The 12,804-nt window shown below is 27.6% G+C and overlaps 1 protein-coding gene across 4 annotated transcripts in view; it reads right to left on the bottom strand.

Annotated features, from left to right (window-relative positions):
• MED24 (mediator complex subunit 24) overlaps positions 1–12,804 on the bottom strand; it is a 119,463-nt gene that overhangs the window by 24,029 nt on the left and 82,630 nt on the right. For all 4 annotated transcript variants that reach the window (XR_012756170.1, XM_075364074.1, XM_075364065.1 and 1 more), the window contains exons 14-18: positions 11,492–11,595; positions 8,111–8,203; positions 7,846–7,996; positions 3,083–3,222; positions 2,582–2,708 (exon numbers count right to left, since the gene is read on the bottom strand). Coding sequence is in view for 3 of the 4 variants with exons in the window: in XM_075364074.1 (XP_075220189.1) it covers positions 2,582–2,708; positions 3,083–3,222; positions 7,846–7,996; positions 8,111–8,203; positions 11,492–11,595 (615 nt within the window). In the remaining variant the exon portion in view is untranslated. The remainder of the gene's footprint in view (positions 1–2,581; positions 2,709–3,082; positions 3,223–7,845; positions 7,997–8,110; positions 8,204–11,491; positions 11,596–12,804) is intronic.

Raw genomic sequence — 12,804 nt, forward strand, 5'->3', positions numbered from 1 at the left:
AATGATTATTTCAAAGTTGGCTATAAAATAACAACAGTTGATCATCAATCAAAATACTGTATAAGTATTTAAATCATTCTGTAAGGTACATTAAGTATATAAGGTACTGTGAACTGTGCTATCGTTAATGAAGGTTTACTCTGAATTTTAGTTTGATCATGATCGGTTTGGCATTAAAGTAATGCCGTACTTATTTACAACAGCGAATGTTGTATTCATGTTGGGTGTGTACAATGGTAATGCTACAGCTGCGGCAGTAGAATATAAAATACTTTTCCGAATTGCACGATTCCAGATCCCAAAACAATTGGTGCGACATTTTGCAATCTTCAGGAAACAGGTTCACTACCTAGTATCCGTACCAATTACAACAATCCATCCAACACAACACTGCTATTGATGAGATTATCATTGTAGTTTAGCGCAGTCCATGCATCAGAACATGACATCTTTCTAAGTGGATCGAAGTTTTGCATTTGTTGGTTTGGAGGACACTTTAGCAAAACATGTTTTATTCTTATCATAAACAGACAGATCAACTTCTACACCCAGGGGTTGGTCTGCTTCGCTTGGAGTTTTGCAACTGGTGGAATACAAATTAACAACTCTACAAGTATGTTTTATTTACCAATGAAGAAAATTTCACTCAAGATGGTATCAACAACTTACACAATGAGCATATATGGGAAGAAATAAATCCTCAGGAAATGGTGGAAGGCAATTTTCAACTCTGACTTGGTGTCAACGAATGGTGCAGTCTTTTTCAAAATCAGCTGTTTAGATTATTCATATTACCTGGCTGCTTAAATGCTGAGGTCTACTTGCACTTTTTTCAAGAAGAATTGCCACTGCTCCTTGAAGGTGTTCCTCTAGTGCTGAGATGCAAAGTATACTTCCAGCACAATGGTGTGTCTCCCCACTTCTCGTGCCATTTCCACTCACTTAAATCATCATTTCCCTGAGAAATGAATTGTTTGTTGAGATTTTCCTAGCCATCAAGATCACAAAGTCTAACAACTTTAGATTTTTGGTCTGGGGATAGATGAAAAATACTGTATATAAAACAAAAATACATTCTCGTGAGGAATTAATTGTTCACATTATGGATACGGTTGAGCAACTTACAGACTGCCTTGAAGAACTAAAGAGAGCAACAAAAGCAGTAGAGAAGTGTGCCAAGAAATGTGTTGAAAATGGTGAACTTATTTTTGAACATTTATTATAAACTGGTATGTATAATGCACCTTAGTCTAGTGAATGTTTCTAAATAAAATTCAGATTTTTCTAAGTTTTGTTTACTTTGTTCAACTTATTTGCTTTGCTTACAACTTTATTCAACTAACATCATTTTGCTCAGAATTAAATTCTCTACATGTTTCATTTAAAAGTTTTATGTGTTTATTACCCACTTAACAAAGTTACTGTACGTCAAACATAACAAACAGGGTTTTTTACTTCAGTTTACTGGTTTTCATCCCAGATTTCTCAAAAACTACTGCAAATATGGTTCTGGAGCCAATTTTATTCAATTTTTCAGGTCAAAACCATAAGAAATTACTAATTCTGCCCCCTTAACTAGCATCCTAAAAATTTCAGTAAGAAATTTCACTGGAGTAGATGAAATCAAAGTGTAATCTTTCACTAGCCATAACTTGCAAAAGAAGCATTTTAGGAATTATGTTTACACAAACTTTTTCCATTATTTTCATGAGTAGAATAAGTTACGAAAGTCCTGAGAGAACTTTGTGATACATTCTGTAAATAAGTGTTAACTATAGTTATCTATATACATAACTATACAAAATTGTTATTATAACTGTACAAACATTTCGATCAAACTTTGCATAATTAGACTCTAAATTAACCTTATATGAACTACTAAAATTAAATTTTTATTTTTATTTTCAAAGATTATTTTATATAAAACTTTTTATAATAAAAAAAAATTTAATTTTAAACTTTTTATATAAAAATTATTTTATAATAAAACCAACATTTGGCTTTAATAACTAACAGAATTTGTGTAATCTAATTGAATTAACTTGATTATATTTTACAATTACAAAATAGTAGAGCCATAGAAGATAAAAATAGAAGAATGGACTGATGTCAAAATTAAGAATGGTGTTATGTCGTATTTCTGAATAAAGCATAACTTCTAACCACTGATAGGAAAAAAGGAAATGTAAGTAGAAGGTTGGATAAATACTTATCCCTTCCTAACAAAGAAGCAGAACAAGAAAAATTCATTAAAAGAATTCAGATTGAAAGAAAACTGAGGAAAACCTCAATCTTATTGTTGAAGACAGCATTAACAATAAGGCTGTAATGAAATTTTTTCTAAAAAAATAAAATATGATCATATTATTGAAAAATATGTAAATAAACAATAATTTCCTTTAATATGATATAGTGTTATTAGATTCTTAATATTCCATAAAAAAAAAAATTAAACAATTTGTACTTCAGTTATTACAAATAAAACTTTTTAAAAGCTTAATTCTAACTTTCAAAACCACTTTACAAAAAGTCAGTGTATAAAATTTACTACTTTACGATTATTAAAAGCATTATTAATGACCTCGGCAAATTCTACTTCTCTAGTGGCATGTTTCTGTGAATTTGTCTGAGCTTGAGATGCAGCAAAGACACAATAAGCACATAATTTGGCTACAGCAGATGACTGAGGTTCAACAAGATCAATGCTCCTGCAAAAAATAAGAAGTTTTAATTACAATATATAACTGATAGGATTTGATTCTAACAATGATTGTAAAACTACAAAAATTGAACAAATTTTGTAGAATACAGCTAATTAACTCTCAAAATAGCTATCCACAATTGACAGATTCAGAAAGCTGCCCTTGAGCAAAACTTTAGTACATTTCAATCTAAAAAGTTAAATATAATAAATTACATCCATATTTTATAGGCTAAATCAGTAACCCTTATTTAATTCTAATAAAATAAGAAGAAAAACTGACCTAAATAAATACACAACTATGAACAATAAAAATATTAATTCTAAGCCCAGAAAACAATAATTCTAAAGCTAATAGTCTAATCCACCAAATTCACTTACTGAAGTTTATTATGAAGATACTGAGGTAATACTTGTAAGAGAAGGGCCATAGTACAATTTTCAATATCCAGATGGAAAATAGAAAACACAAGATCAACAGCACGATCGAGGTCATCTCTATATCTAAATTTTAAAACTTCCTGCAAAAAAAATTTTACTACAGAATTTGAATATAAACAATATACAAAAAAGTTTATATTTACTTTTTTAAAAAGGGTAAAAAGTCAGAGTAGTCAAATATCAATAATGATATATAATCTATAAATCAACAATTAAATTGGTGAAGAAGGGGTTATCAAATACTACTAAGTAATCTAAGAGGTAACTGGGAGTAATTTTTTCCTTGACTGTGGTCAGGTTAGGGCAATGTTGACAAACTGAACTACCACCATAGTGAATCTTTTCATTATATTAATTCTTCTACTCTTGGTACACCAATAATTTTTGTTACTTACTTAATAACTGGCTCCATTAATATTAGAAATATAATTTATTTTATACCTTTTTTTTTTTTTTGCTAGCTAATTATTTTATGTTATATAATGTGTTATGACCAATTTATAAGTGTGATGCATTTTCTTAGTGTTGGCTACAAATATTGTGATTTTAAAATCAGTATTATTTTTAGATGATTTGTGAAACTGCAGCAAATCCTGTTTCTTAGAATTTGTGACTACTTTCAATAAAAAAAATAAATAAAATTTTTACTTCAATAAACATTTATAATTTTTTTCATTTTATTTACTTCAGAGGTCAACCTCTGAAGTAACTCTTCAAAAATAAACAGAATGTGTGATAGATGAATAACATTTTTGAATTACAATGGAAGACTACAAATTGGAACGTGTTGAAGAATATACCAACAAGAGCAAGATCTGCAGATTGACTATATAAAGAAATCAAAAGGCCTACTGGAATCAACTGGAAGTGGATGACTTGTGACAGAGAGGAAAGAAGACCGGAGGTGGACTTTGTCAGAAATAAATTGGCCGTTGTTACCAAATGAGACTACATCCATAATGGATTGATGTAGCTGCAATTAATAATATTTACTTCATCTATAATGACTAAACCTAAAAATAAATCTAAGTGTTCTGAAATTAGTAAATTTATTTTGTAGCTTATTTACTTACTTCTTACTTCATTTATTTCAACTATTTGAACGCTATTATGTTACATTTTAAGATTTCTTTTTTAAAGTAATATGGGTTTGTACACTCTAGTAATCCTCTTTTTAAACTCAAAAATATCATGAGGAAATGATACTTTCAGATTTGAAAAATAGTTTACTTGAAAAAATATATAAAATTGAACAACTTCCAAACATGTCAAAATCTAATACTATATTACTCATTTTCTCAAAAACATTTTTAGTTATATATACAACAACAAGCTGATACCAAGTTACAGTTCCTTCCTTTAATTTCCATTAATTGAACGAGGATGATTGAACCCAAAACCTTCTGGCAAAGAGCTATGTACACTGTCATAGAGTTCACAGATTATATTAAGCAATGGCACTTGTCAAAGGATATAAACAGAAGGAGCAATAAATACTACTTTATAAAAGTAAGATAGAGAATGGTCACAAAACAGAATATCTCTCTAATTCGAAAAACAAAAGACAAAATTGCAGGAAGAGATAAAATAAATTCATAAATTTTGTAACTAAAATGTATGATCAATACTGATGCCACTGAAAAAAGTTACTAAATTATAAGATTACCACGAATCACTGCCAACGTGAAGCCAAATTAGAGCTGCATTAAATGTTACATAACTGTTAATAATAAAAGCAACTCAAATGAAGTGGAAAGATCAATTAGAGAAGTTGTCAAAAGACTAGGATAAAAATGGTAGAGCAAATTTAAAAAAAAAATTGTTACTGAGGAGCAAAGTTCATAAAGTAATCCTAATAAATTTATACGAGTGTGGATTTTATATTAATAGAAGCATAATTCTCAAACACAATTATAGTAAGGTAATAATCATAATATGTAATAATTATAAATAAAATAAACAGTTTGTTAATAAATAATTAAACATTTACAAAGACTAACTTGCATGAAAAAATGTAACTTTTTCTAGTACTGACATTATATTTCACATAAATATCTAACTCTTATATTAAAAAATATAGATTAAGTCATAGCTCAATACTTCTATAGGCTTCTAAATTTACTATTAAGCTACTACAATTATAATAGCAAAACCTTATTATTTCCAATGATAACTGTTTACATCCCTTGCACGAACACATCTTTGGAATCTTGGAAAATTTAATTGGGAATCTAAGAGGTATCTGAAATAACTGTTGGACCTGAAGTTTGATGAATTCAATGATGTAAGTTGATTATACATTTTAATAAATTCAATGATATAGTATAATAAATGTTGACTGTACATTTTATAGATTTTTGTTAAAGTCATAATTTTGAAATTAAAAAAAGAATATAAAAGCTGTGTTTTCCATATTTTAATGTAAATGAATTCAAGCTGTTTAAACAAGTTACTATTATTAATAATGTAAAACAGAACTGGTTTTAATTTGGTAAATAACAGTCTTTTTATTTTAATAAATGTTAGATATAAAGATTACAACAGCTCAACTCAGTTGCCTAATTTTGCTAACCAGGCTGTAGTAGCAGTATATCCTAGTTTAAACCATACAAACAAATTAATGATAGCAAGGATTAATTCATCAGACAAGAGCTAATGCTTTTCATCATTGTTTTGATTGTTGACAACTGCAGGGATGTGTAGATGGGCCAATAGAAACTGTAGAAAGGATTGTTATAACTGCTGGGTTAAATTTTGAGATGGAAACCTAGAAAAACTTTCACGGATAATGGAGAGTGATGGTCATGGGTGATAACTGATATCCTCAAGACATTCTTGCTGGGCTTCTTACAGAGGTTCTTGCAACATCAAGAGGGATGTAGATTTTTAAGAATTCTTATGACATTCAATATGAATGATTAGCTTAAAAATTGATTTAGTTAATGAAATTTATTATATCCAGCAAATACGCTAAAAATACACTACTGGCCAAGAAGACTTTAATTTCCAGTTTCATGTTAAAAGACTTCTCTTTAGAAAGTCAGTGGTGACACGCTTCATCATATTAACATGCACTACATCAATTCATCATATTATATATATATAATGTGCTATACTAATTCATCATATTTTTTATTATATATACAGAGTGATTAACAAAGACTGTAACAAACTTTTAGGATATAATCTACAGGTGAAAATTCATATAACATAGGTTCAAAAACACTTACTTCATTATCAAGAATTGGCTGGCAAAAACTTTCGCCAATCTCTGCACTTTCAGCAAAAATTGGGCCAGTCTGTAATTACTGTTATCCAATTATGAGGTAAATTTGGTGGTTTTAAATGAAATTTGACCTGAAAACCCGAAGAAAAAGTAGGTCCCAGAAACTGTACTGAAGACAAAATATTGGGGGTCAAAAACACACTGTTTTATGTTTAGCATAAAATAACTTTGTAAGTGAAACTTTTCTTTCATTTTATACCAAAAAAATCTGTCAATTTTGATATATTTTGTTTTTAATAAACTTTGAAATTCTTACGCTTGTATTTAGTTTTTGTGGACTTTATTCATACCATTTAACTCAATCAAATTGACTACAAGTTTTGTTTGAAACTTCTATGTGATTATTACCCATCTGACAAAGTTATTTTTTTACCCAAAACATATAATAATGTTTTTGACACCAATCTTTCATCTTTTAGCCCAGATTTAAAAAAAAAAAGCTGCTAAAATTACAGTTCTGAAACCATTTTTTCAGTTTTTCTGGTCAGATTTCATATAAAATCATTAAATTTGGGCAACAAGAATTACAGTCTTAATCTTTTCTGAAAATCAGAAATCTTGAAATCAGAGCGAAATCTTTTGCAAGACGACACTCACTAATAAAGCATTTCCAAACCTATGTTTATATGAACTTTCTTCTCTAAATTTACCAGTAAAACATGTCATGACATAATGTTACATTTTTTGTGAATTATCCTGTATATGTATGTATGTATGTGTGTGTTTATGTGTATATATATATATATATATATATATATAAGGGTCATTTAAATATATACATATATTATTAATTAATAATAATATAAATTAAATAAAGGGTTATTTAAATTGAACATAGTAAGCTACATTCAAATGGTATCTTCTATTTTACTGACAGATTTCTGAACAAAGATTATGGTCAATGCAGTACACTGTTGCAATTTTTAATTAAGCTGTTTAATAAAAGTAACAGTAACTTAAATTTCTTCAAAGAATAATTCATATAAAACTGAAAAATTATGATCATGTGCTTCTACCAAAAAATAAATTTGTGGTCAGTAAAACCTTGAAGAGTGAGTTATGATCAAAATTGAGTAAATGCTATGATGTAATGTTGATGAACATATAATGTGAAATACTTCCTAAATAACTGTTAAGACTGCTACTTCATATTGGCTGTTGCTTGCTTTTTTCATTATTATTTTTTTCTATTTCATTATCTTGAAATATAGGGTTGTAGAAGAAAGAAAAATCTTAAATCTGTATAACCAAACATTTACATTTGCTTTACGACTGACTTTAATACTTGTATTGAATAAATGCCAAATACAACTACTTTTGAAGCTAGAATATTCATGGTTTTCTCTCATCAAGTAATAAACTTAAAGACATGCAAGGACAATATTTTTAGGTATCCTACTGTAATTCATCAACCTACCTTAACCAAGTTTCTAACAAACCACTGAGCACCTCCGGTATTCAGAAGACTTTCCAGAAGATGAGTGGCCTCAATATTTAACCAGCCACGTTGCTGAATCCCAGACCATACAATATCCAGCTGTTCACTGATGGGTTGTTTTGATATTATACTGTGAATAAAATATAGAATGTAAAAATTACATAAAACATTATTAAACAAGTGAATTTTATAATTATATTTTAGACATAAAAAATAAAAGTATACAAAATGTTATTCCCCTCACCTGTGAGACAAAGTCATAACTTTAATTTTTGAAAGAGTAGGAGGGTGCACATCATATTGCATTTTACGAATTATCTGGAACATTAAGCCTGATCTGAAAACAGAATTGTAATTATCAGTTTAAATCATACTTTATAATCAGTATACATAACCTAAAGTCACTTAAAATAAACATTTCATTCAACATAAATGAAATTATACAAAACATCCAAATGCACCCAAGGATTCAAATCCTTCAATTAATAATTAAGAGGTTGTGCAATCAATTTTCACATTTTTTAAAATGTTATAAACAAAGTAAAAACAACGTAATGATCTCTCTAACCTTGTAAGGATGATTCAGGAAAATATTTGATTTTTAATTTTACATTAGGTGATATACTTTAACTGAGGTTTTTAAAACTTGATGTCACAGGTGGCATACATATCCCTTCCTAAAATTCACATTAACACGAATTCCATTTACTTAGATGAAAGGAATTTGGCAGATTTTTGTCTGGACACTCTTCTAGATGTCAGTCTAAAGGAAAATGCCCCATTTTTGACTGTGCTTATCATTACTTAATTTCAATAATTAAACAGGAACTGATAAATAAATACTGCTAGGCCACTTATGACATTTATGAAATGTCAGATCTTCTGGCTATGTTCATCAGCTCAGAAATTATACTGATGGAAGAGATAAAGATGATGCTCTTGATAACTGTTATAAATTACCTTCTTATAAAATCTTTATGCACAAAAACAAAAATTAACTGTAACTTTAAAGTATTAACAGACATTGTTATTACTTTACAAAGAAAAGAAGAAAGAGAGATTGTGAAACTGATATAAATAGAGAAGTTCAATCAGCAACGTTTGATTATCAAAAATACACAAATTGTATCGTTTTGGCCTAAAAAGAATAAATAAGTTGTTTATTTTTACTGATGGACAATTTTTGGTCAACTGACCAAGAAACAAAAAAAATCTGATCCGACCTGACTATGGTAGCCTTGACACACAGTTAATAAGCTCTGCACTACTTATTCTAATTCATAAAGAATAAGATGGTACTCATTGATCATATTTACTTTCCCTTCTAATATCAAACAAAAAATCACACTTTCTTTGAACTTTAAACAAAGAAAACATGTTTACAGTAATTGCTTAATGTTTGTCATTATACAGTCATATATGTTTTTAGCAGCATATATTGCTATAGCAATACACGCTGCTTTAGCTATAACTGGAAAGTATATAAATAAGTAAAAAAATTATCTAAAATAATTAGTATTTTAATTTTTGTACCTGGAGCCATTTAAAAAAAATTTTAGCTGAAATAAATTTTCAAATCTATTTGGGTACTTCAGTAAAAAAATTTTCTTACGAAAGTTGAATTTTTTAATCAAGATCACAAATTACCAAAACTTATTTAATATTCTCCTCTCCAAAAAAGGACACTTATTTTTCTTTTTTTAGCTATATTTTGCTTCAGAAAAGGATTTAATGGGAGTTTCTGCATCTATATTTTCTACATCAGTAAACCTTCAAACCATAATAAAAGCTTTTACCCATGCAACCTCAATGGTCTGTAAAAAAATGTTTAAAAAAGTTTTTAAAGCTTTTTTAAAATTAATTTTAAATCTAAATTCATCTCATAGTTGCAATTTATTTAAAATCTTAATTTCTTGACAGCCCTTACTCTTTAGTATTTTTTTTGAAAAATCCAAATAATTTTCATCTACTTCCTAGAAAATTACAACTTTTTTATTTAGAATTATGAGTATTTTTTAAAACAATTTTAAAAACCTCTTTTTTTAATTTATTTCACCACTTAGGGATTATTTTCTTAAAAATTAATCTTATCTGAATACTTTCCCTTGAATACAAGAGCCCCCAAATGAAAAAAAAAAATGTTTGAAATTTAAATTTTTAATGTTGAAAACATATTTTGTTAGATAATAAAACCACTAAAATAACTTAATAACCCTTTATTATTGATTTTCAATAAAATGGAGTTTTAATCATAAAGATACAAATTGAGCTTAAAATGCGTGAACTGAAAAAACTTTTTTAAGTTTAGTAAAAAAAGTTAAGCAATTCATTGCCGGCTTCTTTTTATTAGATGTAGTTTTTGGGTATGTTATTTTATAATAGGTAATGGCTGTTTTTTGTCTTGATGAATATTTTTCAACATACAAATTGTTATTCTTAACAATAAACTTGTTTTTTGACTTAGGATTTTGAGTAACTAATCTGTCTAGAAATTAACTTGCTGGAAACAAAGCTATTGACTATTTTAAAATTACCCTCTTTTAAGAATCCTGAAACCAAACAAACACAAAACTAATTCTTTTAAATGTCATCTTCAATTGACATATTTCATGAAACAATGGATGTAATCATCATATAAACTAGACAACTTTTTATTAACAAATCCTTTGCTGAAGTATAAAGATGGAGAGAGGAAAAATATTCTTCCTATTCTGTTTCACTGTGCAGATCAAAATCCAGTGTTAAGAGATAAATTAAATTATGACAAACGTTATCATAACAAATAATTTCAAATATGTTTCTGTTTATTTTTCATTCTGATTATGTATTTTTTAATAATACTGTTATATTGCAGCGATTATCTTTTGATTATATTTGAATAAGAATTGTAAAAATTCCAGTTTACAAATAACTTTTTATTTAATCGTTTATTATTATTATCATCTTTAATATAATGTTTTTCTACTATTTTATAGAGTAATTATTTTTCATTCTAATCTAAATTTTTTCTAATTGAATCCTTATTTTTGGAGATGCTTTATTTACACTTCTTAAAATTATTTAAATATAAGGTAATAAGATTAAGTTACTTTATCATTTAATTACTAGCAATAATAGTTGAATTGAAAGATTGATTCTCGTTAGGTAAATGTAAAAAAGTGTATAATATCAATATTAGAAATATCTTTAAAATATCATAGATGAAAACAATTGAATAAAATTATACCTCATCACTTCCCTGAAAGGGATAAATAGTAAACAAAATATTTTTTTAAAAATAAATAAAAAATCTGTACTAAATTTTTATAAAACACATAAAGCATTACGGGAATATGGGAATAAGTGGAAACAAAGACATCCCAGAACATTCTTTTCATCCTATAAATGCATTCCTTATGGTGATAGGATCAGAAACCAATGCATCAATCACACAGCTGGAGCATTCATACCATAAAAAACAGAAAAAGCAACTACAGTTGCTAGAATCAGTGGATGATTTATACAACTGTGTTTAATGTGTTACAACAATTTTTTTTTATACGTCATTTTCTCAAAAATAAGTGAAAATAAATACAGAAAAAGTAATAAAATTTTAGAAATATGCATTTCAGAAAGTATAATCTACCTTTCTTTGAAATTATCTTGTTGAGCCATTTCTTCATTAGTAGGTGTGGTCAAAAACTGTTGTACCATATTCATGGGTTTCAACAAAGCATCCTGATGTAGTACCTGGAAATGTGTAGGTTTAAACTTTAAACAAATGTATATTACTTCCATCACTAAAGCAACAGTTTTTAACAAAAAAAATACTGACAACTTTCAGAAAAATAACATCAGTGGGTATTAGGATCTATAATTAAAATATACCCTTTTTACAAACTTATCATGAAAAAAGGTTTAAATTTAATTTGGGAATGCACAAAACAATTTTGTAGCATATTATCAATCTATAAAGATACAACAATACAAATTACAAGCACTTCTTCCTATACAAACAAAGAACATATAACATATTACAATGGATAAAATATAAACTATACAACAAATAATAAGAAGTATAACAAAAAGCAAATATATAACTTAAAATTTTATGAAAAAAAAAAATAACAAAACTTATCTTGACAACAATGGTATTTATGACCTGTACAACTAGCATCACTAAAGATTCAGAAAAATATTGCTCAGATTTGCCTTCACAGCGTTTTTACAGATCAGCTGGGAACACCAAAAATGACTAATTCAACCTACTGACAATTTTATTTTTTTATCTTATTTATTGTTTTATATATATATATAAGCAACAGTAAACTGTAAATTAGGCTGATAACACTTGAGTTATTTACGGACGTGACAATGCTAATGAACTTGTCAATTTCTCTAAATACAATTTTATTAGATTATAAATACAACTTAGTTACAATAGGCTAAAATTAAATTTAAATGAAATTATTTCATTCCCATTTTAATTACAAATTAAACAGCTTGTTCTAAAATTAAATGTCATTATCTCTATTATTGAAGAAAGTAAAATATGGCTGGAAACAAATATTCCAGCATTTGATTCTTAGAGCACTATCAAATTACTTGAACTCAGGTTCTCTTCTAACTGTGTAATACGGGAAGGTGTTCTTCATTCCTTAATTCTCTTACAGTATTAAAGTTTGGAGTCACACATCTAAAATATATATGAGGTTTATCTGGAAATTATTCCTGACTTTGTGCTACAGCTAGCATTAAAGTTAATTGTGGTCAATGTTGATGATGTCCCCTTCAAAGTATTCCTGCATGGAAGCCATAACTTTTTCCAATGATGCTCCAAATTTTGAAAGCACTTCTATTTTTCTTTTTGAATAACTAACAGCTGCTTCATTGTTTCATTTTAATTTCCTATATGTCATCAAATCTTCTTCCTTTTCAAGTATTTTTCAATTTAGGTAA

The sequence above is a fragment of the Lycorma delicatula genome, chromosome 1 (genome assembly GCF_047948215.1).
Source record: "Lycorma delicatula isolate Av1 chromosome 1, ASM4794821v1, whole genome shotgun sequence".
Lineage (NCBI taxonomy): Eukaryota > Metazoa > Arthropoda > Insecta > Hemiptera > Fulgoridae > Lycorma > Lycorma delicatula.